The 27024-nt window shown below is 40.0% G+C and overlaps 1 protein-coding gene across 4 annotated transcripts in view; it reads right to left on the bottom strand.

Annotated features, from left to right (window-relative positions):
• GRIN2A (glutamate ionotropic receptor NMDA type subunit 2A) overlaps positions 1 to 27024 on the bottom strand; it is a 432458-nt gene that overhangs the window by 70549 nt on the left and 334885 nt on the right. For all 4 annotated transcript variants that reach the window (XM_025371387.1, XM_025371386.1, XM_025371388.1 and 1 more), the window contains 5 exons: positions 26753 to 26958; positions 18106 to 18274; positions 17805 to 17958; positions 11312 to 11437; positions 6681 to 6910 (listed from right to left, as the gene is read on the bottom strand). In XM_025371387.1, the coding sequence (XP_025227172.1) occupies positions 6681 to 6910; positions 11312 to 11437; positions 17805 to 17958; positions 18106 to 18274; positions 26753 to 26958 (885 nt within the window). The remainder of the gene's footprint in view (positions 1 to 6680; positions 6911 to 11311; positions 11438 to 17804; positions 17959 to 18105; positions 18275 to 26752; positions 26959 to 27024) is intronic.

Genomic DNA, 27024 nt, shown 5'->3' with positions numbered 1-27024 from the left:
TCCTAGCACAGGGCCTGGCTGGGTGCTCCATAGATACTTGTTGAGTTGAAATTTTCAGTGCCATTATAGAGACTAGCACAGTGTTAGGCACACAGTCAGTGCTTAGAAATGCTGAATGAGCTGAACTTAAGGTACTACCTTAGTCCAGTCCATTTATCCACTTCATGATGAAATTTTCTGTGATCTCCACCAATCACTCCCTTCTCTAAACTCCATTTATAATTACCTTCACCTCACCCAGAAAATGACTATATATTACCACTCATTCATTCTCCACTCACTCAGTCATTCATTCACTCCTGCAGGCACTATTTATCTAGTGCCTAACATTCCCCAGGCATAACTGCCAGTGCATGGCAGGTTCCATGAATACTTGTTGAGCCACAGTCCCTGTTGATCTATAGCTTTCACGGATGCCCAGCACTCGGCTCTCAAGCCCCCCATAAAGGCCTGTAGACCACGCATCACCAGTCTTCCCTGATGGACTGGATGATTCCGTCTATCTACCACTTCAGTGTTTCAGGTGACTCAATGAGAGTCGAAGTCAAGAAAACTGGATCTGAGTTCCAGAAATACAGCTAAACACTAGAGATGGCACCGGGCTGTGGTTATAAGTGGGAGCTCGAACTGGCTGGTTGGAAAATCAGGTTCTATCACATACAAGCTACAGAACCCTAGATAACACATTCACTTCATGCTGCCTCCCTTTATTTTCCATCTGTAGAGTGGGGGGCCACCAAGAAGATCTCAACATACGTTTGTCAAGTAACTGTAATAGTGCCTGGACTACAGGAAGCATTCAAAAATATATTTATGATTACCTTTTGTTATTGTCATTAAGAGTGAAAAAGGAACCTGAACCTCACTTTTCTATGAAATATTGAATTCTGGAACTAGAAAGTAATAACAACAATGACTAACACTTTTCGGGAACCTCGTCGGGTCCAGCACTATGCCAAGAACTTTACAAACATCAGGTCATTTAATCCTTACAAAACCATGCCAGGTAGTTAATCTTAGAGGCTCCTTCTTGCAGATGAGAAAACTGAGGCTCAGAGAGGTTGTGTGACCTATTTAAGATTATGTAACTACCAAGCAGTGGCCCAGAATTCAAACCTGGATGCGTCTGACCGCAGGCGGAGGTCTTAACTCTATCATTCCTCAGAGACCATTGCTAGTGACTCTCTCCTCATCTAGATATAAAGATTTAAAGACCCCAGGAGGGGAAGAACACCCAGAAAATCAGTGTCAGAACCAGGACCACAATGCAGCAGTCTCTCTAACTTCCAGACCAGTGTGTCTTCCATGGAACCAAGAACCGCCAGGGTAAGCATCCAGATTTACCCAAGAGTCAGACCAGCTAGAAACATTATTCTTTTTTCCAGACTCACACTTCATTTCACCGTTAATTAAAATTTCCAGTTGAAAATCGTTTTCCCTAAATTAGGCATGCTGCTACCCAATAAGCAGTCATAACTGGATTTGGGAGAAGTGGCCATTCACTGGACAAATGAGATCCTCCTGCCAGGGCGTGCCTTGCCCTGGGAGTATGTGCGTCCACGTGTGCCTGTGTGTGTAGGTGAACAGCAAAATGCTTTTTGCAGTCACTCTGCCAAACAGTGCCTTAACTCATCACCAAAAGCTTAAAAGGCCAAGTCTAGGCTCATCCTCATGGCAGCCGCCTGCTTGGGAGGAGAGAGGGAATAGTGCTGTTCATAAATCTCATTGTAGCAGCCATTCCCAATCTCCAGAGACATCCGGAGATGGCCTATTTGACTAAATGCCTTCCACTTCACTCCCCATCTGTTGCAGAGGAGCTGCATAGGTCTTTAAAAATTCACTTTCTTCCCTGCCTCTGGGTTGCGCAGTGACAAAGACAGATATTCAGTCTCTGTGATGGTTTCCACGCTTCTCTGGCCTGGATAGTACCATCACCCACACAAAATTCAGCCTGACACCAAGCTCCAGAAATCTTTTCCACTAGACTAAAGACTGTCAAACTTTTTAAAGCATGACTCACAATACGTTTCCCATCACCACTCCATACACACGCACAAAATTTCACAGCACTCATTCTTTCTGTGATATACTCTGAGGTTATCCATTATGTTCTATTTTTAAAAAAATGTCTGCAATCCTTAGACTAATTTCATGGCTCACTAAAGAGTCATGACCTACAGCATGAAAAACCGTGAGGGGGCAAGGATGGCTCAACTCTTAAGTCCCAGGGTCAACATCCAGGACACACTCCGTGCTTCCTATGAGAATGATTCCTAGCAAGATTTTCTGCCAGAGAGTTCCACGTGCAAGCAGAAAGAAACCAATATGGGCTTTAGCAAAGGAAGAGGTAGGACAGAGGTCTCCATTGTCAGCAAGACCACAGAACAATGTAATCACAATATCCGGGGTCAAGAGGAACTCCCCTGTCTTCTCTGCAGGGTTCCCTTGCTGTGTAGGTTAACTGGTTTCACCTGGCTTTGGACTTAGAAGAGAGAAGTTCAGGTTCTCATCTGCTGCTTAGAAACTGCACCATTTGGAGCAACCATTTAAGCTCCTGAGCCTCAATTTCTCTATCTGTAAATTGGAGATTGCTTTTGCATCCTTTGCTTGAAAGAACACCTGGCATCCTCTAATGCTTGGGATAGATCACCTGTTGTTACCCACACATCATTTCAGCCAAACAATGAAGCCAGGCTCCTTACAGTTTGGAGAACAGAGGATTATTTTCTAATTTTTTTTTCCATCCAATATGGAAGCATGTCTGAAGGTCATCCGAGTGACTAAAACATGGCAAGCATTTGATGATGGAGGAGGTAGAGAGGCAACACTTGGAGATAAAATTTCCAGAAAAATGCACCAATTAACCGAGACATTTTTTCTCTTTTTTATGAACCAAAAGCTACACATTTATTAAAAATATCTATCTGTCTTCTGTGCCTGTAAATAAGGGACATCTGGCAACTGGAGCCCCTATTTCTAGTACAGTCTTCTGTTGGTGAAGTCCCACGTGCTTCTTGATGTGAGCAGCAAGCAGGTGTGTCCTTGAGCAGAGAGAGGATGAGCTGGAAGGAGGCCTGGCTGCCTGGACTGGGGCCACTCAGCAGCAGCAGCACAGTGCCCAGAGACAGCACGGCTCCTTGAGAACACATTCCTCGGCTCATCCACTGAGAGAAGTTCCCTCAATTCCCTCCATTGGTTGTCACAAAAGACCAACTCAGTGCAATAACATTTCAGGCCCCAGAAGCCAAGAATGGTTCGAGTCAGGCGATGATGAAGATGATGGAAGGAGTAGGAGGAGAAGGGAGACAAAGAGAAAGGAGAGGGGGAGGAATGAGAGGGGGGAGTGGAAAGGAGGAGGGTAGAAGAAGGAAATAACACATTACAGGATCATCTACTGTGTGCCAGGCATGGTGTGAGGATTATTTCTAATCCTCCTATCAACCTTGCCAGAAAGGAGATAATGTCTTCTCTTTTACAGGAAATTAAGCCTAGGGGGATATTGACATACAGAAGGCCAATCATATGGCAAGGCCAGGATTTGAACCCAGGTCCATTTGACCCCAAACATGATATTGCTCTTTCCACAACATAAATCTGCCTCCCAGAGATGGATTTCCTCTATCAGAGTGATTCCCAACATTTTGGAAAGCATCCCTATCAACATTGCAATTTTCTCTTAATAATTCCTAGGGAAGCATCTTACCCATGAATTCACCTATTTATAATTTAAGTCCCAGCTCATCTGAGCACACCATGGGCTCCAAAATGATTCTTCACGGCAAGGACTAATGCCTTAAAAGCATTGTAAACCCGAGTTGTTACACAGGTATTCATGATGAACAAAAAGCAAAAACAAAACCAACCACAGTGTACAATAAATTGATTCAATACAGATTTTTTATTTTGCAGACTTCCTTGGTGTATCTTCTATTAATCTTCTGGGAGCATTTAGCTTATTTACTCCAGGAATTTTGCTGTTTATCTCATTGTATCAAACATTTAATTAAAAGAGCTATCAGCTTGCCTCTAATGCTTTGAGCATGGAAACTGAGCTGTGTCTCTTGACGATATGGTATCTGTTACTGGGTGTTTCCAAGTCAGTGAAGGTCAGTCAAATTATGAGTGGTTTTAATTAGTTTTCCCACAAGTGGTCATGTTATTTAGACCCAAAACTATGTAGTAAGGATTTTCCCCACCTTGCCTTTGAAAATAGCAACAAAAAGCAAAATATGCTGCCAATCACTTTCTTGAAAAATCCTCTCTTCCAGGACATGGCTTCCCGCTGCTTCCACCATACCTCTAATCACTTCTAGGAATTGCACTTTTGATCCCATAAGGCGACGGAGTTGCATAATAGCACTTTGCATCTGCAGAGGGATTCATGTGCTACAAGGCACATTTACATATGTGGCTTTCTTTCATCCTCACTGCAATTGTGACTCCCAAATGTATACAGCAGACAAAGCAGGCACCGTGAGGCAACATGGCTTTAAAAGCATTATATGGCTGGCGAGTGGCAGAGAGGAAACAGGCAGAGAGGAAACGCAACTTTTCTGACTCTAAACGCAGTGCGTTATCTGCTGCCTCTGAGATACCACCTGCTTTAAGCGGGGATCTTACAGTAGCTGACCCCAAGTGAAGGATTTGGGGGTGAGCATGATTTACTAGTGAAGGGTTCCAGGAGAAGTCAGCAGGGGAGCAGCATAAAGTTAGGAAAGACTGGAGAACGGGGAGAAACCAAAGGTCTGATTTAAGCTCAAGTCTCCATCTCCGTCCAGTCCTGCAGGGAGCTCCAGAGAGTGATTCGTACCTTAAAGTTTCTCCTGCTTCAAAGTGAGGGAGCAGCTGGGCCTTTGTATTCTCACACCGATTAGTCTTTGGTTACAGGTGACCACAAAGACTGAGGGAACTTAAATTGCCAGGCATTTACCATTCCAGTGCCCCAAGGCAAAAGCCCGCTGAGGATCCCTGAAGTGAGGCTTTGTCAGCAAAGCATGGAAAGGTGGGGCTGGGCACACAGGGCTGCAAAAGGGATCCTGGGAGATCCAGGTGGGGTATACACAGTGTCCAGTATACCATGTGTGTATTCATTCACCCAGCAAGAATGTCCTGAGCACCTCTAAGTGCAAAACAACTGTATCAACCCAGACAATTTTAGTCTCCTCAGCTTTATCTTCTTTATAACTTATTTCTGCCCCAAATTTCCAAATTTGTTTCTTCCCTGATGTTTACTTGTGTACTGTTTATTTTTTCCTAGTAGAATTTACGTTTCTTGGGAACCTGAGCTTATTCTGCCAAGTTTATTACAGTACCCGGGAAAGACTTCCCTGAGGAGGTAATGTCTTCCCTATGGCCTGAAATTCCAAAAGGAGTCAACCATGAGAAGACTGGGGAAGAACATTCTAGGCAGAGGGCATAAGAGGCACAAGGACACTGAGCTGAAAATCAACTTAGTGACAGGGATGGAACAAGAGGAAGGAAATGTGGGCACAGGTGAGATACCACAGGCCTTTGTGTGCCATGGTAAGTAGAGTGACCCTTACTCAAGCCTCAATCGGAAACCATCAGAGAGAGGCGAGCCACTCCCATGCCTTTGTGGAAATGATTCCATCTTTAACCCCAACCCCTCATCAGCTCTCTTGACAAGATTCTTTCAATCACAGTGTGTACCATGGATAAGCTGTAAAAGCTTTCCATGGATTGATTTTTCTATTCAGCAGTTTGTTGATGAATGCCAAAAGGATATATGTAGACTTATGTCAACCAGATATGTTAGTGAGGTTTTATAATGAGAGACAAATTATCCCCCCACACACGGAACAGAAAATCTTCGCGGTGCTGCAGTCTCAACACTTGCTGAGCTTAGCAAGCCAAGATGTTTCCCGAACTAAAGTCTCAATAGGAGGATGCACCCAGTTTACCTCTTTTCTTCCTCAATGTGCATTTCTGAATAGCTACTCAAACCCTGCAGCCCTTGTTACATTTCATTTCAGTGGAGAATGAGAGAGCAGGTGTTTTTACTCCTGTCTTACTGCTGTGGGAAGTACAGCCCCACGAGGGAAGATTAGCGATATATCTGAGGAGAAGGAACCAGTGGGAAATTAAAAATAAAACAAAAAAAACCTCTCTGCTCCTTTTGTGTGCCTTGAAGACATTTCAGGTGAGTCAGAAGCGCTGACGCTGAGACTGATTTGGCTGTATGGAAAAGAGGAGCTGTCAGACAACTTTATCTCTGGGTAGGGCTTAGAGATGACTTTTTTTCATGTCATAGATGAGGTACCCACAGCCTACAGTGCTCCTTCACCCCAATTTCTTCTCATCCAGGCAAATGGGCCTTCCTCAACATTACACTTTCGAAAGGATGAGTTTCAACCTAAGGACTTGAGTCACAGGCCATTCACGAGCATCAGAAAGATCACATAAATAAGAAACATGACCACTCGGGGAAGCCATGCTTCCAAATTAGATCTGGAATCTTTTAGCTCTAGGAAAGCTAAGCTTAAGGTTGTGTTTCAAAAACTATAAGAAAGATGCCAATTTGAGTTTAAGGGAAAAAAACCTTCTGGTTTTTGTGTATTAGAGTTGATGGATCTCAATGAGAGGCACCCGGATCTCTTCCTCCTGAAAGGAGAGCAGTTAAGACCAACCCTCAGATAGAGATGAAAGCAAGGTGACCTTACCTTTTTGTCACTGAGGCCAGTCACTTGGTCCACAAATTCCTCCTGGATCATGAAAGCAGCCAGATTGGCTGTGTAGCTGGCCAGGAATATAACAGCAAAGAAGGCCCATACGGATACCATGATCTTGCTGGTGGTCCCTTTAGGATTCTGCACAGGCACGGAGTTATTGAACACCAGGCCCCAAAGAAGCCATATAGCTTTTCCAATTGTAAAAGAAGGCCCATGGGGTGCTGCAGATGACAAAAAGGACATTCTCAGCATTTTCTGAAAAAAAAACGTCTATTTGTATGTGTATGAGAACCATGCAGCAGCCACCAGCAACACTGAAGATTGCCAGAAGATGGAATTATATCATAGCTGTGTCCTGTGATTGCCCTAGAACCACAATAACTTATTTTTTCTTTAAAAATTAGCATTCTTCTCACATTTCTATCCAACTGGATTTTTGCCACATTTCTTTAAAAAAAGAAAGGAAACGAAAATGCTTATGCAAAATGGGGGTTTGAATAAGAAGCAGTGTTATGACCTGTTTTAAATTTGGATTTGATTCCCATTTGAGGAAACCAACCTTCTTAATAAGCATAAAGAGAGCCTGACAAAAATGTGTGCATGGGGACTGCTTCCAAATTCATCGGATGTGCTATCGTATAGGAACCATGCAATTTAGCAGGACTGATGTTTGGTATTCTAATCCGATTGTCCCTAGCAATTGCTCCTGTTCAAACTCAGATGTAAAGTGTGCACAACATAAGAATTAAACCAAACTAAAACCCTCTCCAAATGGAGACATTGAGGAATGGAACAATAGATCTTAATTCTTCCAACACTTCACAGATGGAAGACATTTCATTGCAGGGGCATCGAAAATGAACACTGATGTCATATCACAGCACTTTTTTCCAGTATATCCTCGCAATAGCTATGCAGCCCTTTTAAGATTCTTAAATGTTCCTTGCAACAGACTTAACTAAAGAGACAGAACAATATGCCCAAATTCATGGAGATGGGGCATATGCAGGCTGTAAAACACACATATTAGGGTTTTCAAGTCTTTGTTTTGCACGAGGAAAAAAAAATCAATTTATGCCCTCATTTCATAGGGAAGAAGGTTTTCCTTTAACAGGAGGTTAACTTTTATGTCATTTAAGTAAACGAAGATACGAAAAAATGATCTACTCAGATGTCACCTGGCAATGCAAGCAGAGTGGGCAATAAATAAAGTGGCAGAAGCGAATTCACATTAATGGAAGTTACGAAGTGTTGGGCAGGAAGCCTAGGAAAAGCAAGCTCTCTGCGCACTGGAGGCCGAACCCAGGCTACAGCAGTACTTATAATATCCACGACACAACCCATTAAAGAGAAGGTAGTTAATTCTCATATTCTCAATCTCTCCTCTTTCTATTTGGCTAGTTTTATGATCTTCTGGGCTTATTCTCAAGAGGCAGGAAATTCTTGGGGGAAACTTAGAGTTAATCCAGTCAACTTTATGAACTACTTAATTTTTTTAGGGATGCACGTTGATCAGAAATGACAGCTGTTTGGGAATCAGATGTAGGCAGTTCAGAAGGATCGGTCCAAAACTTCTAGGAATTCCTGATTCATGAATACCATTACTGGGCCATATAACTTTTCCCATAAAGTGCAGTGAAATGTAACAGAAAACCATTTTGTACAAAAAACCAAGAAACTGTCATTTCCCGAGAGCTGCCACAGCAGATGAGCTGGGAACAGAGCCTGGAGAGAATGGAAGGGCTGAGGATTTTGCATAACTGATGCCGTCCTTTACAATAGTCTTTCGGGCATGCTTCAGTCAAAGGAGAACGTATTGCACAGGATGGGCTGTGGGTCGTTTTCACCTTCCAAAGTATAACTCAGATTTACCTGCTTATCTGTATTTTCATTTTTCTTGACCAGTTCCAAGTCACTGCAATCCTTTCTCTTGGAAAAAGTGACACTTTCTTAACTGTCCTCCCCGTCCCGCCGCTTCCAACTGTCGTCCCCACACACTATCTAGATAGAGTAGCCCCAGTGGCTTTTTTGCTCTGTACATGTATGTCACCTCTCTCCCCACCTTTTTTTTTTTTTTTTTTTTTTTTTTTGAGATGGAGACTTGCTCTGTTGCTCAGGCTGCAGTGCAGTGGCACAATCTCGGCTCACTGCAGCCTCCACTTCCCGGGTTCAAGGGATTCTCCTGTGTCAGCCTCCCGAGCAGCTGGGACTACAGGAGCATACCACCACGCCCAGCTAATTTTTGTATTTTTAGAAGAGATGCGGTTTTGCCATATTGGCCAGGCTGGTCTCGAACTTCTTACCTCGAGTGATCTGCCCACCTCAGCCTCCCAAAGTGCTGGGATTCCAGGCATGAGCCACCATGCCTGGTCTCCCTCTATTGTATTTTGAAGAAAGTCTGACATGGTTACCATGGTCAATTGCCTATCTCTCTGATTTCGTCTTATACTATTGTCTCCCTCATTCACTGATGTCTTTTTATTTTATTTTTTAAGAGAGACAGGGTCTTGCTCTGCTGAGTAGGCTAGAGCGCAGTGGTGTGATCATAGCTCACTGCAACCTCAATCTTCTGAGCTCAAGTAATTCTCCTACCTCAGCCTTCTGAGTAGCTGGGACTACAGGCACACATCATCATGCCTGGCTTACTTATTGATTGATTGTAGAAATGAGGTCTTGCTATGTTAGCCAGGCTGGTCTCAAACTCCTGACCTCAGGCAATCCTCCTGCCTTGGCCTCAAAAAGCCTTGAGACCAAAAGCATGAGCCTCAGCCTTTTTCCGTTTCTTGAACATCTCAAGATTAATTTCAGCCTTTCTGCTTGCTGTTTCTTTTACACGAAATGATTGTAACCGTTTTTCACAGATACAATCGTATGTCACCCTTCAGGTCCTAGCTCAATGAACATCCTTTCCCATTGACCATCTTATCTAACGTAGTGTCTGCACCCCATCACTATCATGTTACTATGTTTTCTTCTTCTTCTTCTTGATATTTATTATAATCTGTGATTATTAATTTGTGTGTCTACATGTTATTTTCACAACTAAATTCTAAACTCCCTGATAGAAAATCTCTATTTGATTTACCACATTATCTCTGGCAGCAGTATAGTGCCTCCTGGCACATAGTACCCATTTGATAAATATTCATCAGATAAATGTGTAAATTCACAACAGCACAAGCCCTGATTATGCAAATGTAAAAGACTACTGTATCACAGTAAAGTCACTCACAGAAACGTCTCAGATTCCACCCTGTTGGAAATCTTCTTAGTGGTTAAATTATCCTTTAAATGAAGGCTTGCACTCTCCCATTAAACACAACAACATTATTTATGGCATTGTTTAGTATTTGGTTGATTGAAGATGGTTTATGTGGTAATCACCACTCTTCAATGGTGAGGAAGAAGTTGAAAGATTTCAATAAAACCAGGTTCCTAATAGATTCCCACGCCCTGTTGACTGTTTCCAACATTAAAACATCCAAGTAAAAAGAATATGTATCAATCACATTAAAGTGCTCTGCTTTTGGGGGGATATGAGACTTCAAGTTCCATCTTCTACCATATCAAGTCATTTTTTGGGAAAGAGATTTGGTCCTGACACTTTTCTGATAACACCCACTTAGAAGGTAGTGCCCACTGAGGAAAGCCCACTCAAAATGGCATAATGTGTATGACATAAACCCTGGCTAGAGTGGGATCCTTTTAATGAGTTATAGCCAACGAATGCCTCCCAATTTTATTTCCTATCTACTGATTGTCTCTTTATCAACTACAGTGCACTAAGATCAATGCACTTGGTCTTAGCACACTTAATTTCCTCTTGGCACCACCAAGAGGAAAATATAACTCTAGGGGGAAAGATATCACTTCATAGTTATATTTATTGTCAAACTAATGTAAATTGATTCAGTAGTTTGAGGAATGTTCTTAAACTAGATTTTATAAAGTCATTTTCTTTGCATAGACTGAAGTTGAAACCCATGACAATTTTAGCATTTCTTTTGACATGCATCTTTTAAATTAATTGCCAGAAAAGCTCCTTCAAATCTGCTTTCCCAACAAATTGAACATCAGTGGTTTCCACCTAACAACTATTGACTTCAGGTGATAACAAGATTAAAATATTTCATTCTGTTTTATCCTTCAGTCGAAGTACATAAACCATACTTTTCTGGCATTACAAGTAATATCAGTGACCAAACACCATTCATACAATGGTACACCAATGCAATATATTCTTTTGTGTGTGTATGTGATGGAGTCTCGCTCTGTCACTCAGGCTGGAGTGAAGTGGCACAATCTCGACTCACTGCAACCTCTGCCTCCTGGTTTCAAGCGATTCTCCTGCCTCAGTCTCCCGAGTAGCTGGTATTACAGGTGTGTGCCACCATGCCCAGCAAATTTTTGCATTTTTAGTAGAGATGGGTTTCATCATATTGGTCAGGCTGGTTCTGAACTTCTGACCTTGTGATTCACCCACCTCAGCCTCCCAAAGTGCTGGGATTACAGGCGTGAGCCACCACGCCTGGTCTAGAGTAATGTATTATAAACCTGAAATGTTCATTAAAGGTAAATGAAATTGCATCAACATTGAATCATGCTCATGAAGGTATCCTTACCTTTCCCTTTGGCTAAGTTTCTGTTGTATCCAACAGGGCTGAAGTATTCAAAGACAAAAACAGCTATGGCAGAAACAATGAGCAGCATCACAAACATCATCACCCAGACAGAGGCGCTGAATGGTTCTGCAAATAAACAGATGGAGGAATGGAAAAGTGGTCAATTATCTCTTCCTCACTTCCAGCAGGAAGCGCACACATCCATTTGCAGGCTCACCAAAAATATTTTCTCTAATTTGAATCTGATCCTTCAAAAGAAGCTAATCGTTTTTTTTTTTTTTTTTTTTTTTTTTTTATAGATGTAGTTTCACTCACTGTGTCACCCAGGCTGGAATGTAGTGGCACAATTTCAGCTCGCTGCAACCTCTACCCCCAAATTAAAGCAATTCTCCTGCCTCAGCCTTCCGAGTAGCTGGGACTACAGGCATGTGCCACCACACCTGGCTAATTTTTGTATTTTTAGTTGAGATGGGGTTTTGCCATGTTGCCCAGGCTGGTCTCGAACTCCTGACCTCAGGTGATCTGCCCACCTCGGCCTCCGAAAGTGCTGGGATTACAGGCGTGAGCCACTGCTCCTGGCCAGCCAGTCATTTTTGATTCATCAATTTAAATCATTCTTTATTCTACAAAATATTTGAGGTATAAGATTGCATATAATATAATAAAAATAGACAAGAGCATAGGACATTTTACAAATTAGGTCAAGGATAATCAGAAGAAAAAAGAGTGATAAGAAAGAGGGAGCAAGTTAGAATGCAAATAGACTGGCCATAGGTTCCTTTGCAATTATAGAACCATCCAGGGGGCTAAAGCTAGGAAGAAAAAAAGAAGACTAGGCCCTAATAGTTAACCATAGGCTCCTGCAAATTGTTGTGGTTTTTATTTTTATTTTTGTTATTTTTTCATGCTAGAAAGATGATATGCAGGAAATTCTGAAAATAAAGGGAGAATTATAACCTGTTGGAAAAGAATCATAAAATCATGGGTGACAGAAATATTGGAAAGTTATAATCTAGCACACTCTCCATTTCACCTTCTGCCTCAGACAGATGAGATTGCTACACTTTATTAATCTTGTTGATGTTGGTAGCAGCCTTAAATGCAATTGAAAGTCAATTGACAATATTATCTTCACATGATAATTCAATAAAAAAAGCATCACTTAAAGGGTAGAGGCAATAAAATAGTAGATGGATAGATGGTTATTTCCACCAAAAGTAGTTTTCATCAGCTCATTTGCATGTAACTTAAGCAGTAGGTGGATGTGTCAGAAGGGCAGGCCAAGTCATAAGGCTGTAAGTCTTATAACACTCTAGAAAGGTAAGAAATATTATGTAAAATAAGATTTCTATTCAACTTTATTAAGGATATGAAAATTAGCTGACTGAAGCCATTTTATTTATGGTATAGATTTGCTACAACATCAACAGAAAATAAATTTTTAAAATGAATACATCTCCACCTGAATGTATCATGGGGAAGAAACTGCCTATAGACACCAATGAACTTAAAACCTTTTTCCTCATAAGCAAATATTTTCTGAGGGTTAAAATAAGTCTGATAATATCTCTTGAATAGTAAACATATTATTTAAAATTGTTTTCCTAATGAAGCTACTTATAAACAACTAGGTTGATAGCAGGCCACCTTCTTATTAGAGTATGACTACTTAACACGGTTAGAAGTCATCACAAAATCCAATTTAATGAGCTTAATGTATAACAAGAAACGAATATGTCTGAACTTAACTTTGGCTATATTGGATAATTTAAAAGCTGTAAGGAATGCTTTCTAATGCAGTTTGATAGTGCAAATATATTAAAAAGCAACAGGTAACACAACTTAAGTAACACAAGATGTGCTCCAAGAAATCAATGAGACTGCAACTGAAATTTATTTTAAATTTAGCTTGAGTAATAAACAATATTATGTCCCTGAAATAACAGCACTTTAATACTGAGTTGTATCCAAAAAGGAAATTAGATAAATAAATGATTAGGAGATTTAAAAGTACTTCATATTCAAGAATAGAGATAAAATAATTCTCCGAGTTGCATAGTGTGTCTTATCGGAGGAGGATCATTGTGATGAGTAAATGGGTATATACAAGAAAGTGTTTGTTCGTGTGTGAGGCACACAATATACGACAATATATTGAGTGGAATAGCTGTTTAATTCCAGGATTAAAGCCAGAAATACTGGGGCAACAATACGCTGTCCATGGTTCTGAAAACGGCATGCTGGTTTTTGAAAGAGCATATTTATTAATCTGGTAACTTCTATTTCTCCACAGGCTGTGAAAACATTATTTTTAAACATTAGAAGGGACCATAACTGAATTATCCTATGTGCATGCAAGAAACTGTAAACTTGCAGTGAACTTTTTTTGACAGGTGCATACTTGTCACTAACACACCAGTCAGAAAATCAGGCGGAAACTGATGAAGCAACGATCCCAGATGTCTCCCCACTTGGAACTGACCACATCTGTTCCTTAACTTGTGAGCACAGCACAGATCTGCTGCAGTACTATGGTTTTAGTAAAGTAGGTACGTATGAGTGCCCCAAAGTGTTGCTATTCTAAGATACCATACACGTGAATGTATGCATGCAGACACATGCCCCAAAACAAAGAAAAACATTAGAACATCGTTAAAGCCATGTCTACAGTGTCTAAGGAGTGACCCAGAAATAGTTTAAATAACTCTCTATTACATCCTCTAATGGTTTAAAACAGATTCAATGTTTATCCATGAAGGAACTGCAATTGAGGAGATACCAGGTCAGCATTTCTTTGGATCAAAGAATCCAACTTGTTTGGAAAGTCTTCAGAATTAGCTAGATAGAAATATTACAGGAGATGCCATCTCTGTCCTTGAAGAGCCACTGGTTACATTTTTACACAAAAAGCTTAGAGGCATTACCTGCAAGTGCTTCTGATGTGAGTTAATGGAGTCTGGGGAGGAGAGAGAATAGGAAATAATGAAGAGCAATACAATCAGATTTTGAATGTTTTGGCTCTTCCAGATGACTGAGCCAGTGAATGGAAAAATGTAGCTTAGCATGGTTCATTATGACTTTCAAAATCTGTAGATAATGACCGTAAATAAGGGGGTGCACAGTCAATCAAATAAGGATGTAATTTAGTGACTAGGAAAAATATTAAGCCGACTGTGTAAAAACAGCTTTGAAAATAGTTTCCTCTGGTTACAATTTATTTTACTTTAAAAAATGCAGCAGGAAAAGTGTGGGGAAAGAGAGGTTTTGCTAAATTTAGCAAAATACTTGACTTTTTTATGGAAATGTTTTACAAATGCAAGTAAGATAAAAATCCAGAGAAACTGGGTTGAGGCCAGATTCAATATTAGTGACCCATTTTCATGAGACAAGCCAATTGATATTTTTTTCTCTCTGACTGAATTGGAAAAAGAATTCTCTCTAGCTCACTAAAGAAATATTTTTTTTTCTAAAAAAAGAAACGATTTCTTTCCATTTTGATCAATGAACTCACTTCCTCTAACCCTTTCTTAACCTCCAGGGCAAAGGATTCCTGCCAAAGAGTTTGAAAAGGAATGAGGGGAAACATGACTAGGAGTGACTGAAGAGACTTAGTGAATGTCCACCTAAGAATTATTAAGATTCTGCATGTGTTGTCAGTATCAGCTGGTTGCATTGTTCCTGGCATAGTGAGGCTCTCTTATTAAGATATGAGTATCTAAATCCATGTCAGACAGAGGGACAAAAGGAACATAATGAGGTATTTGTCAGGGTCCACATTACTCCAACAAAGGTTACAAAAATTGAAGCAACTAGTGCACAATCAAATCCAGAGAGTGGCAAGGATTTTAACAGCTTAAATGGATTATCGAAAATGAAAACAGTAAATCCACAGAGCTCTGAATGTAAGGCAGTGTCCAAAATCCTGTTAGTCAATATTTCACTGAAGAGAATGAAACACAAAAGTTTCACTGGATGCTAACATTACATATAAATGAAGACAGTGGAAGAATAAGACAATGGGCTTGGAGTTGGTGTCCACAATTTGGTTTGAGTTTACAATTTGCTTTAAAAGATAAAGTTATTTTTGTCTCTGGAAAAATATAAGAAAGTTAGTTGACCTTAATATAACTGTTTTCCCAGGGTGGAGATTTCTCAAAGAACTAAAAGTAGATCTACCATTTGATCCAGCAATTTCACTACTGGGTATCTACCCAAAGGAAAAGAAGTCATTACATCAAAAAGACACTTGCATACATATGTTTATCAGAGCACAGCTCACAATTGCAAAGATATGGAATCAATCTATGTGTCCATCAGCTGATGACTGCATAAAGAAAATGTGGTGTATATACATTGTGGAATACTACTCAGCCATAAAAAAGAATGATGCAATGTCTTTTGCAGCAACTTGGATGAAACTGGAGGCCATCATCCTAAATATTTGCTAGTCATCTAAATAAATGACTGGCGTTCTTTGTGAGATGGAGGATGGGTATGTAGATGCTGAATAAAGGTTTATGGGCTGATTTAAATTAACTGTGGACTGACAGGTTTATTTTAAAAATGTTTTCAAGACTCTAAGCAATATAGCTATTAATTTACATTCTACAGGGTAAAGACCAGTATCTAAATATGTGATCTTATTTTTTTAGCAGCTTTTTCTAAGTTTGAGATAAATGAAAGATGTGAACTGGGTGATGGGTTTTTCAGGAATGGAAAATCTAATACTCCATGTTCTCATTTCTAAATGAAAGCTAAGCTATGAGTATGAAAAAGCACACAAATGGTATAATGGACACTGGAGACTCAAAAAGGGAGAGGATGGGAGGGAGATGAGTGATGAAAAATTACCTACAATGTACACTATTTAGGTGACAGGTACACTAAATGCCCAGACTTCACCACTATATAATTCGTCCATATAACCTAAAACCACTTGTACCTCTGAGCTATTGAAATTTTTAAAAAATTAAATATATAATATTTTGCCTCTCTCAGTTTTCCTCCAGAGATTCAGGTTTGTCTTAACCTTCCCTAATTTGGGACAAACCCACTTATATGCGAGTGCCAAGGGGGAATTAGTGATCTGAATTTCATGATATTCAACAAGATAGTTATGGTCAAAAGTCATTTATGATAACCAAACAGTTAATACAACACTTTCCTTTAAAGACAAAAATAATGCTTTACTATGTTCCATGAAGTTTCAGCTACTCTAGCCAGGTTACCCAATACAGTCTGAGTGCTAGAGAAAAGCAGATGATAGAAAATATAGCTCTTTCGTGATTTAAAAAAATAAAACCTTTTATGTGAAAACATAAATTTATGAAATGTTTAAAAAAATCAAAAGAATGTCCTTCTTTACAAACTATTTGGCTTAATGGGTAGTCACAATTAAAATATGATTTGATTAATTTTAAATCAGCGTATACTTTTCAGACTACTTCTGTTAGCAGAATACTGGCATAAATCATTGCACAGTCATCATTATTTCCACTCTTACATCGAGCAAATAAATGATTGCTGTTCTTTGTGGGATGGAGGATGGATATGTAGATGCTGAATAAAGGTTTATGAGCTGGTTTAAATTAACTGTGGACAGACAGGTTTATTTTTTAAATGTTTTCAAAATTCTAAGCAATATATCTATTAATTTACATTCTACGGAGTCAAGACCAGTATCTGAATATGTGATCATATTTTTTTCAGCAGCTTTTTCCAAGTTTAAGACAAATGAAAGATGTGAACTGGGGGTGGAGGGGAGTGAATTAGGATGTATTAGTCTACTCTCATGCTGCTATAAAGAACTGCCTGAGAATCACTTGAGGTCAGGAGTTTGAGATCAGTCTGGCCAACATGGTGAAACCCCATCTCTACACAAAAATTAGCCAGGCATGGTGGTGGGCACCTGTAATCCCAGCTACTGGGGAGGCTGAGGTGGGAGAATCGCTTGAAGCCAGGAGGCAGAGGCTGCAGTAAGCTGAGATCACACCACTGCACTCAACCTTGGGCAACAGAGCTAGACTCCATCTAAAAAAAACCTGAGATTGGGTAATTTATAAAGGAAAGGGATTTAATTCACTCACAGTTCCACATGGCTGGGGAGTCCCCAGGAAACTTACAATCATGGCAAAAGAGGAAGCAGGCACGTCCTACATGGTGGCACATGAGAGAAGTGAAGCGAAGGGGGAAGAGCCCCTTATTAAACCATCAGATCTCATGAGAACTCACTCACTACCACAAGAACAGAATGGGAGAAACATTCCCCATGATGCTGTCACCTCCCATCAGGTCTCTCCCCCAACAGCTGTGGATTACAATTCCAGATGAGATTTGGGTAGGGACACAAAGCCTAACCCTCTCATAGGATAATTCAAATGCTGCCATAGCCAAATGGAACTGAACAAGTTCCTTTCCGGTCCCATCCTCTGAGCAAACAAGATTTCCTACAATTCCTTATAGGAAAGCAATAGTCATTATGAAATTCACACACCTAGAAAAGCAGAAGGTGAGACGGTGCCATTACTTCTTGAAACCATGACACTGATTCCCGTTTCCACAAAGGGCACAGAGAAGTCCACCACTTCAGAACGTTCCTCATTGATGGTGAGAGAACCAACCGCCATGACTGCCCGTTGATAGACCACCTGGATGCAAGGCAAAAAAAAAAAAAAAAAAAAAAGAAGAAAAGAAAAGAAGAAGAAGAACAGTACCTTTACTTTTCCTGCCAACATTCCTGAGGACTGCAGGCACTTTGTCTGAATAAGAGTCCAGGGGATGAAAAGATAACTTACTTCACCGATCATTCCATTCCACACATTGTTAACTTTCTTGCCGTGCTTCCCATTGGTCACCAGGTAGAGGTCGTAAGTAAACTTCACAGTTCTGGAAAGCTTCTTCAGAATATCAATGCAGAACCCCTTGCAGCATTTCTTCACATTCATCCCCTCATTGGTTGAATTGCTGTAAAGAAAAATCCCAGGACCACAGAATGTTAGCACTGGAAGGTTTGTTCACAATCATTAGCTGTACTCTTCTCCTATTTTTCAGATGAGTAAACTGAAGTTTAAAAAGGGGAAGTGGCTTTCCCAAGGACCCACAGTGAGTATATGACAGCAAAAGCAGAAAATGTCCTTAATTATAGCAGTTATCATGACAAGAGCTAACACTTACTGAGTAATTACTATTTGCTAGGCACTATCCTAAAGGCTTTATACTAATTGTTGAATTAATCTCCATAACATTTTCTGAATTAGGTGATATTTGTATACCCATTAAACAGGTAAAAATTACCAACTCTTAAATTTTTAAGAGTTTATAACATATACAATTTTAGACTAGAGTTTAGTCATCTGATCTAAACTGAGTCATAAAAACTTATTAGAGAATGGAAGAGAGGAGGATGTGAAATTCTCAGAGAAAGCAGGGTTTTGCTTCATTTTATAATTACAGAGGCTTGAAACCAAAGGGGAGAAGTGAAGGTACCCAGAGAACACCTTAACCAAGAATCAGGAGACCTGGGTTCTATTCCATGCCTGAGTTTGTGGACCGAACTTCTCTTGATAGAGCCAAATGTTACATGAGGGCTCATTAATAATGTCTTCCCTATCTACATATGTGACACGTAGTATAAAAGGAAACACCTCTAAAAACAAAGTCCTTGATCAGGTAAAAGCCCTATTAAAATTTAAGCTATCTTAAAGGCTATTGTATACTCTACCAAGGCTATACTTATTGTTTTAGACCAGCCACCTTGCTGTATTCATCTGAACAAGACATATTCAAAGGACACCCTTGCAAACCAGAAAAATACCTTCAAAAAGAAAGGAGGCTGGGTATGGTGGCTCACACCTATAATCCCAGCACTTTGGGAGGCCGAGGCGGGTGGATCACCTGAGGTCAGGAGTTCAAGACCAGCCTGGCCAACATGGCGAAACCCTGTCTCTACTAAAAAAACAAAAATTAGCCAGGCATGGTGGCAGGGGCTTGTAGTTCCAGACACTCAGGAGGCTGAGGGATGAGAATGACTTGAACCCAGGAGGCGGAGGCTGTAGTGAGCCAAGATCATGGCATTGCACTCAAGCCTGGGTGACAAGAGTGAAGAAAGAGAGAGAAAGAAAGAAAGAGAGAAAGAGAGGAAGGGAGGAAGGGAGGAAAGGAGGAAAGGAGGAAAGGAGGAAAGAAAGAAAGAAAGAAAGAAAGAAAGAAAGAAAGAAAGAAAGAAAGAAAGAAAGAAAGAAAGAAAGAAAGGAAGGAAGGAAGGAAGGAAGGAAGGAAGGAAGGAAGGAAGGAAGGAAGGAAGGAAGGAGGGAAGGAAAGAAAGAAAGAAAGAAAAGAAAGAAAGACAGAAAGAAAGAAAGAAAAAGAAAGAAGGAAAGAAAAGGAAGAAAGGAAGGAGAAAGAAAAGAAGGAAGGAGAAAGAAAGAAAAGGGAAGGAAGAAAAAGGTAGGAAGGAAGGAGAGAGAGAAAAGAGAAAAGAAAGGAAATACTGGTCTATCCAACTGATAGCAAAAAGTACTTACACAACTCACATAAGATCAAGGCCTTTCTGGGCAATATGCTTGATTAATGGATATCCCATTAGCTCAACCCTGTCTTTGAGTCATGCATTTCATGAATATGTTCTCTGTTTGAATATCCCATTTTTGGCACATCCACACATTGAAGTGTTACCTAAGCACTAAAGTGATGTCTATGGAAATCCAACATCATCACAGGAAAATTCTTATGTTTCCATGTCATATGAAAGAAGTAGGTTACACAGTAGTACAAACAGAATAATCACAGCTATATAAAAGCAGATGAGCTTATGAAATAACTGTATGGAAAAACAATGAAATATGAAGCATAGGACAGGCACAGTGGCTCTTTCCTGTAATCTCAGCACTTTGGGAAGCCAAGTTGGGTGGATCCCCTGAGGTTGGGAGTTTGAGACCAGCCTGGCCAACATGGAGAAACTGTATTTTTACTAAAAATACAAAAATGAGCTGGGCATGGTGGCATGCACCTGTAATCCCAGCTATGTAGGAGGCATAAGAATAGCTTCAACCTGGGAGGCAGAGGTTGCAGTGAGCCAAGATCATACCACTGCACTCCAGCCTAGGTGACGGAGTGAGACTCTATTGAAACAAAGGAAAGGAAAGGAGAGGAGAGGGGAGGGGAGGGGAGGGAAGAAAGTAAAGAGAGAGAGAGAAAGAAGAAAAGAAAAGAAAGGAAAAGAAAGGAAGAAAAGAAAGAAAGGGAGAGAAAGAGGGAGACAGAAAAAGAGAGAAAGAGGGAGGGAGGGAGGGAAGGAAGGAAGGAAGGAAGAAAAGAAAAGAGAAAAAGGAAAAGAAAGAAGGAAAGGGAGAGAAAGAGAGAGAGGGAGGGAGGGAAAGGAAGGAAGGAAGGAAAAAAGAAAAATGAAAGAGAAAGGAAGGAAGGAAGAAAGAAGCAAGCATAGCTATTTTGGAATGGTGAAAAACATGTTTTCTTTTTTATATTTTTAGGTTTTTCTTCCCAAATTATCTAGTAAGTACATACTACTTATGTAATTGACAACACACAGACATCAAACAACATTGATTTGTATGATATACATCATCTCTATATCCATGAAGGTAGGCAGATTTGACAGAACAATTATTTTAAGAGACACACTCTTGCTCTGTTACCCAGACCGGGTTGCAGTGATGCGATCATGGCTCACTGCAGCCTGGACCTCCTGGCCTCAAGTGATACTCCCACTTTGGCCTTTCAAAGTGCTGGGATTACAGGTGTGAGCCACCATACTCAAGTGGGAAAACATAATTTTGAGTAACAGAAGTGGGTTGTAAATGACACCTGCTTATCAATGCTTTCCTTTATCTCAGGATCAAAGACTGCCTGTCTTGAATCACTCTCTTCACCATTGCACCCCACCCCCACATCCTGTCAGTGATTTGTACTCAACCACTCTGCTTCTGTTAGCCCAGACCACCATAGAGACTTTACTCTCTTGCCTAGAGGCTGGATGACCTGCTGTGATCCAGCATCCTTAGCATGGGGGTAGTAGGAGGCCACATCCGTGTATATTTGCATGTGATGATTAGTGACCTCAACACTGTACAGTCATGGGGTATGTGCGAGCTCCATCTCCACCAATTAGCCAGAATGGAGGGGGTTGGGCTAGAGTTAAAAATGCCACAAATATGATAGAAATGTGTCCTAAGTACACTAAAGTTGATAGAATGTCCAGATACTACTTCCTTCTCAATATACATGGCTCTGAAAAATGTGTCAAAATCGAATTCTCTCTTTTTCTTTCTGGTTGCTGTTGGCCATGCACTGATACTCCTTCCCCACCTTTGTTCATTTTTATCACCTTCATTCTATGTTCCTTCCCTTCTTCCCCTGTCACAGGCTCTTCCTTCACCTGGTCAAGATTTCTGGGAGATTAGACAGAAATTTTAGATGCTCCAGGTTTAAGATTAAGGGTCACGGGCATATAGTGGCATTCTTTGGTCTCCCTGGAAACCTCAGCCAGTTTATGAGTTATCTCACCCATATCCCTGAACACCAGGTGTATTTCTAAATACAAATGATCATTGATGCATTTTCACCCAACAAGTACCCACTCAGTGTCTACTGTGCACAAGACATGGAACTGGGCCCTGGGGACACAGGATGAAAAAGGCACGCAGCAAATTCAATAGTTGAATTTATCACAGTAATTATGGAATTGCAGACCAGCTTGTAATTGGGAACGTCTGTTGGTTCCTATTACAGCCCTTGTGTGGGCGTGCAGGGGATGTGACTTAACTACACAGACTGAGAAATGGTCCCCATGTGATCTCTCTCAGTGCTCCACCACCACCCAAGAGAGGGAATGACTCATAAAAACAAATATGGGGAAAGGGATCCAATAAATTGTCCAGTTTACCAGCTCTACAATTTCCCAGTATAGCCAGTGGATACGAGCACAGCCATGGGACTCAGAGCTGTGTCCAGGTCCTGGGTTGGCTCCTGTCCACCATGGAGACTCAGACTAATCTCATCCAGCACTTAAAAATAAATTTCCTTTCTTCCCACCAACGATTTGACAGTTTGGGAGCTTAATTGACAGTATGGCCATTTCTCGTTACACATCAGGCCAAATGATTTTTCCAATTTTCTCTGCATGTCTTTATCACCCAACTAACAGAGCAGAGAGAAAGATTTCTCAGCTCATTTCTTGTTACCTGGTATTCTTAGAAGACCCCACCATTTATCAGAAGTGAGAAACAAAAAAGTTTCATACAATCACGTTGTCTAACAGGAATCCTTTTTGCAACTGATCAGCCTGTCTCAAAGACGTTCCCTGTAGGAAATGCAATTGATCTAATCTTCTTTAACGTTGGGATTAGTGGATCCTAGCAATTCTCTATTGCTCTCACATGAGTCAAAGACTTTCATTTCATCTAGACACACAGTAAACTCCTCATATCCCCAAGTGGAAGAAGGAAAGCTGCAAGCTACTGTCTCCTCACGGAAACCAAAAACGTGAATTTGAACCTGTTAAGCTGTTGATAGTCTTTAGTAGAAAAGTCAATTCTTTTAAAGACAGCAACTTATTTTGATTTCTCTTCTTCATACAAATGTGACTCAGTACTTGGGGATCTACTTGTTTTCAGCTCCAGGGCTTTGGATTTTAAAGGTTCTAAACTCCTGTTATTGATTCTGGAACACAAGGGGCCTCATTTCATTACCCTATTGAAACACGGAGGGTATTGTTATCATAGAGGAGGTGTCCCACTGAGGTTAGACTCTGCTTTCTGCCAGCCACTTTGCTTTCTTCGTCGGGCCAAGTTCTGCTCAAAGAACACCCACCCAAATTAGAACATCCTCTGACAACGTTCCCACATCATCTCCTCTGTCCTCCTTGTAACTCATCACTCTCTAGCATTGCACTGGGTTTCCTTCTGTTTCCCAAACTCCCAAGCTTCTTTCCTCCCCAGGGCCTTTGCACCTGCCATTGTCTCTGCCTGGAAGGCTTTTCCCAGATCTTCACATGTGTGGCTCCTTCTCATCCTGTATATATCACCTTAAACCTTACCTGTGTGAGCTAAAGTAACCCCACATACACCGATTTCCTCTCTTCTCATACCACTCTCTTTCTATTCATCACAAGGTTTATTACAACATGGGGTTGTCCATTTCTTCTTGGTTGAATTGTTTTCTAACCACATATGTTCCATGATGGAAAGGTCCTAGTCTTTTGCTCTCCCTGTTCATCAATGTATCCCCTGTGCCCAACAATGTGCCTAACATGTAAACTGTGCTTAATGCACATTCATTCATTCTGTATTAAAACAATTTTATTTATAACAATGTTGGTCTTATTTCACTGTAAAGGAATTCAGCAAAAAATCATTAAAACATTCATGACCCCAAAACATGGTCTGTTTCACACAATTATGAATCATGATGAATCATGAATCATGAATCACGGGATGTACACTTGCCCTTCCTTGGTGGGCCCCACCTCTTCCTCATCTCCAGGAGAGTGGAGGCTGGGGGACTGCTTATCAAAAAAAAGCTTCATCCCAGGGAGCCACAGTGGGGACACCGGAGAAAGGAAAGGCCTTTTTAGGAGGGGCATATTTATTTATTCCATGATGTATTCAGGATTTCAACTTCAAAGAGGCTGACATTTGTGACCCCACTGATAAAACTTTCTCCAAACCAAAATAGGCCCTCATAGTACATTTAGCAATTACATATTATATCTTTAAAATCCTGATCTAAAGGATTGAGATCTGGGGACTTGCATCTGGTGTGTTAATGGCTGAGACTGAAGTTTGAAACGAGGAAGTAAAAATCTCTCTTCCTAGTCATGAAACAAACATTGGTGTGTCATGCTGTGCCCTTGTAACTGAGGGTGCAAATATTAGTAAGTCACATTCCCTATATGTAGGTGGCTCAGAAGCCAGGGAGAAGACAGATACACTAGACACTGTACAGACAGGTGATGAGGGTAAAGAGAGACAGACTCAGGTACTGTGGAAGTAGGAAGACCTAACCCAGCTTGGGATGCAGGAGCTACACTTAAAGGATGAGTAAGAAGTAGGTAAAAGAAACAGATCAGAAAGGACTCAGAAAAAAAATAGTTTCCATCCAACAGCAGGCCTTTTTCTTCTGTGAGTCGCCTATGAGGTGGTGTTTTTGCTTATGTTTGAATTAGGAAATACCAGGATCAGGGCCTCGGAGTTGGCCATGGAGGTTTCTGTGTCCCCAGAGGGTTTGTAGATTAAGGGGGACCTCATAATAGACAATGCCAGCTCTTTCTTCAATCATAACAAAAAGAGAAATGACACAGATGCAGTGCCTGCTAGCTGCTGCTGAGCTGAGAAACGGCCAGAAGTTCCATTGCACCTGGATTGTATCAGAAAGTAATATGCAAGGTGTGTGTTCACTCCCAAATGGAGAGATGTTTTCCACATTTTTGAGAAGCACGAATCTGGGATCTATAAAGGAGATGGAAGGAAGAAGAATGTGTGGGCGAAAGCGAAGGGACAGCCAGAAGAGTGGAAATGAGATAATTATTTTTAAAAAGACTAAAGGAAACTGGACACAGTGGCTCACAACTGTAATCCCAGTGACTCAGGAGGCCAAGGCACGAGGATCACTTAAGGTCAGGAGCTTGAGACCAGCCTTAGTAACACAGCAAGACCCCTGTCTCTAACAAAAATTAATTAAAAAATGATCCAGACTTGGTGGCGCAGGCCTGTAGTCTCAGCTATTCAGGAGGCTGGGGTGAGAGGATCGCTTGAGCCTAGGAGTTCAAGAACGCAGTGAGCTGTGATCATACCACTGCACTCCACCCTGGGGGACAGAGCAAGATCCTGTCATTATACATAAAAAAAAAGTTTTATATATTTTTGACATACAAAAATATATAATGTTTTATACATTTTCAACATATAAAATATGTTTTATATATTTTAACATATAAAAATATGTTTTATACATTTTTAACATACAAAAATGTTTTATACATTTTTAACATAAAAAATATGTTTTATACATTTTTAACATAAAAATATGTTTTATATATTTTTAACATAAAAATATGTTTTATATATTTTAACAAAAATGTATGTTTTATATACGTTTAATATATAAAAATATATTGGTTTCCATATTTTTAATATATGAAAATATGTTTATATTTTAACATATAAACTATGTAGTTTATATACAAACTACGTATTTTATATAAAATAGTTTATAAAAACTATATAGTTTATATATAAATACATAGTTTATTTTTTTATATATATTTATATATAGTTTATATATATATAAAATATATATATAAATATATATATAAAGTATATAGTTTATATATAAAATATATAAAAATATATGCTTTGTATATTTCAATATGTAAAAATGTATAATGTTTTATATATTTCTATTTTCATTTCTTCATTTATTTTTGAGTTAGAGTCTCGCTCTGTCACCTAGGCTGGAGTGTAGTGGCTCGATCTCGACTTATCGCAACCTCCACCTCCCAGATTCAAGTGATTCTCATGCTTCAGCCTCCTGAGTAGCTGGGATCACAGGTGGCTACCACCATACCTGGCTAGTTTTTGTATTTTTAACAAAGACAGGGTTTAGCCATGTTGCCTAGGCTGGCTTCAACTCCTGACCTCAAGTAATCTGCCCAGCCTGGCCTCCCAAACTGCTGAGATTATAGACGTGCATCACTGTGTCCAGCTATATATATTTTTAATATATGAAAAATACAATGTACTATATCTTTTAATGTATAAAATATGTTTTACATATATTTGAAGTAAAAAAAATATTTTAAATATATAAAAATATGTTTTATATATTTTAATACATAAAATGTTTTATATTTTAATACATAAAAATATATGATGTTTTATATATTTTAAATATATAAAATATATAATCTCATATATTTAATATATAAACATATTTCTATTTTAATACATAAATATGTTTTCTATATTAAAAATATAAAGATATTTTTTGAATATGTTTGTTCAAAAATAAATAAATGAATAAATTAAATTAAACTAGAAATACTGAAGGGGAGGATCGATTCAACATAAGGGTTAAAAACATGTCTGTGGAGTCAGTTGGACCACTGTTTGAGTCCTACCTCTTCCATTTCCTAGCTAGATGGCTTTGAACATGTTTCATAATCTTCCCATAAGTTGGTTTTATTATATTTACAACGGGCAAAACTACGCACCTCATATTGCTGGTGGAATTAAATGAATGCAAGTTTGGCACATCTCCAGGAATTTATCTAAGTCTTTTTAAAATTGATTATTGTATTATACCTACTATTATGGAGTGTATTTTCTATGACATTTTATGATTCAAGTACAGATATTGTTACTATCGATGATCCAAGCTATTTCAAAGGGTTGGGCACATTCAGGCGACAGCATCCCTGCCACTCACTTGATTTTGACGAACTTCCGACACGGCACAGTGTTCCTCACACACGTCTCGGTCAGGGGGTCTATATCTTCCACGATGACGAACGGGGCCTCCTCCAGGGTGACGATGCTGAGATGGTTGTCATCCGGCTCACAGTCGGAGAAGGACTTGTACCTGGGCCACACGGCGTGCCTCAGGCTCAGCGTCTGGTTCTCCCACTTGCCCACCTGCAGCACAAACACAAAGACACAGCTGTGCTTTCTTCCGCCGCTGATTTCTGGAGAGGCAAATCC

Source organism: Theropithecus gelada, chromosome 20, assembly GCF_003255815.1.
Source record: "Theropithecus gelada isolate Dixy chromosome 20, Tgel_1.0, whole genome shotgun sequence".
Taxonomy (NCBI): Eukaryota; Metazoa; Chordata; class Mammalia; order Primates; family Cercopithecidae; genus Theropithecus; species Theropithecus gelada.
Note: the sequence above shows the minus strand (reverse complement) of the source record. Positions and strands in the feature narration are given on the sequence as shown.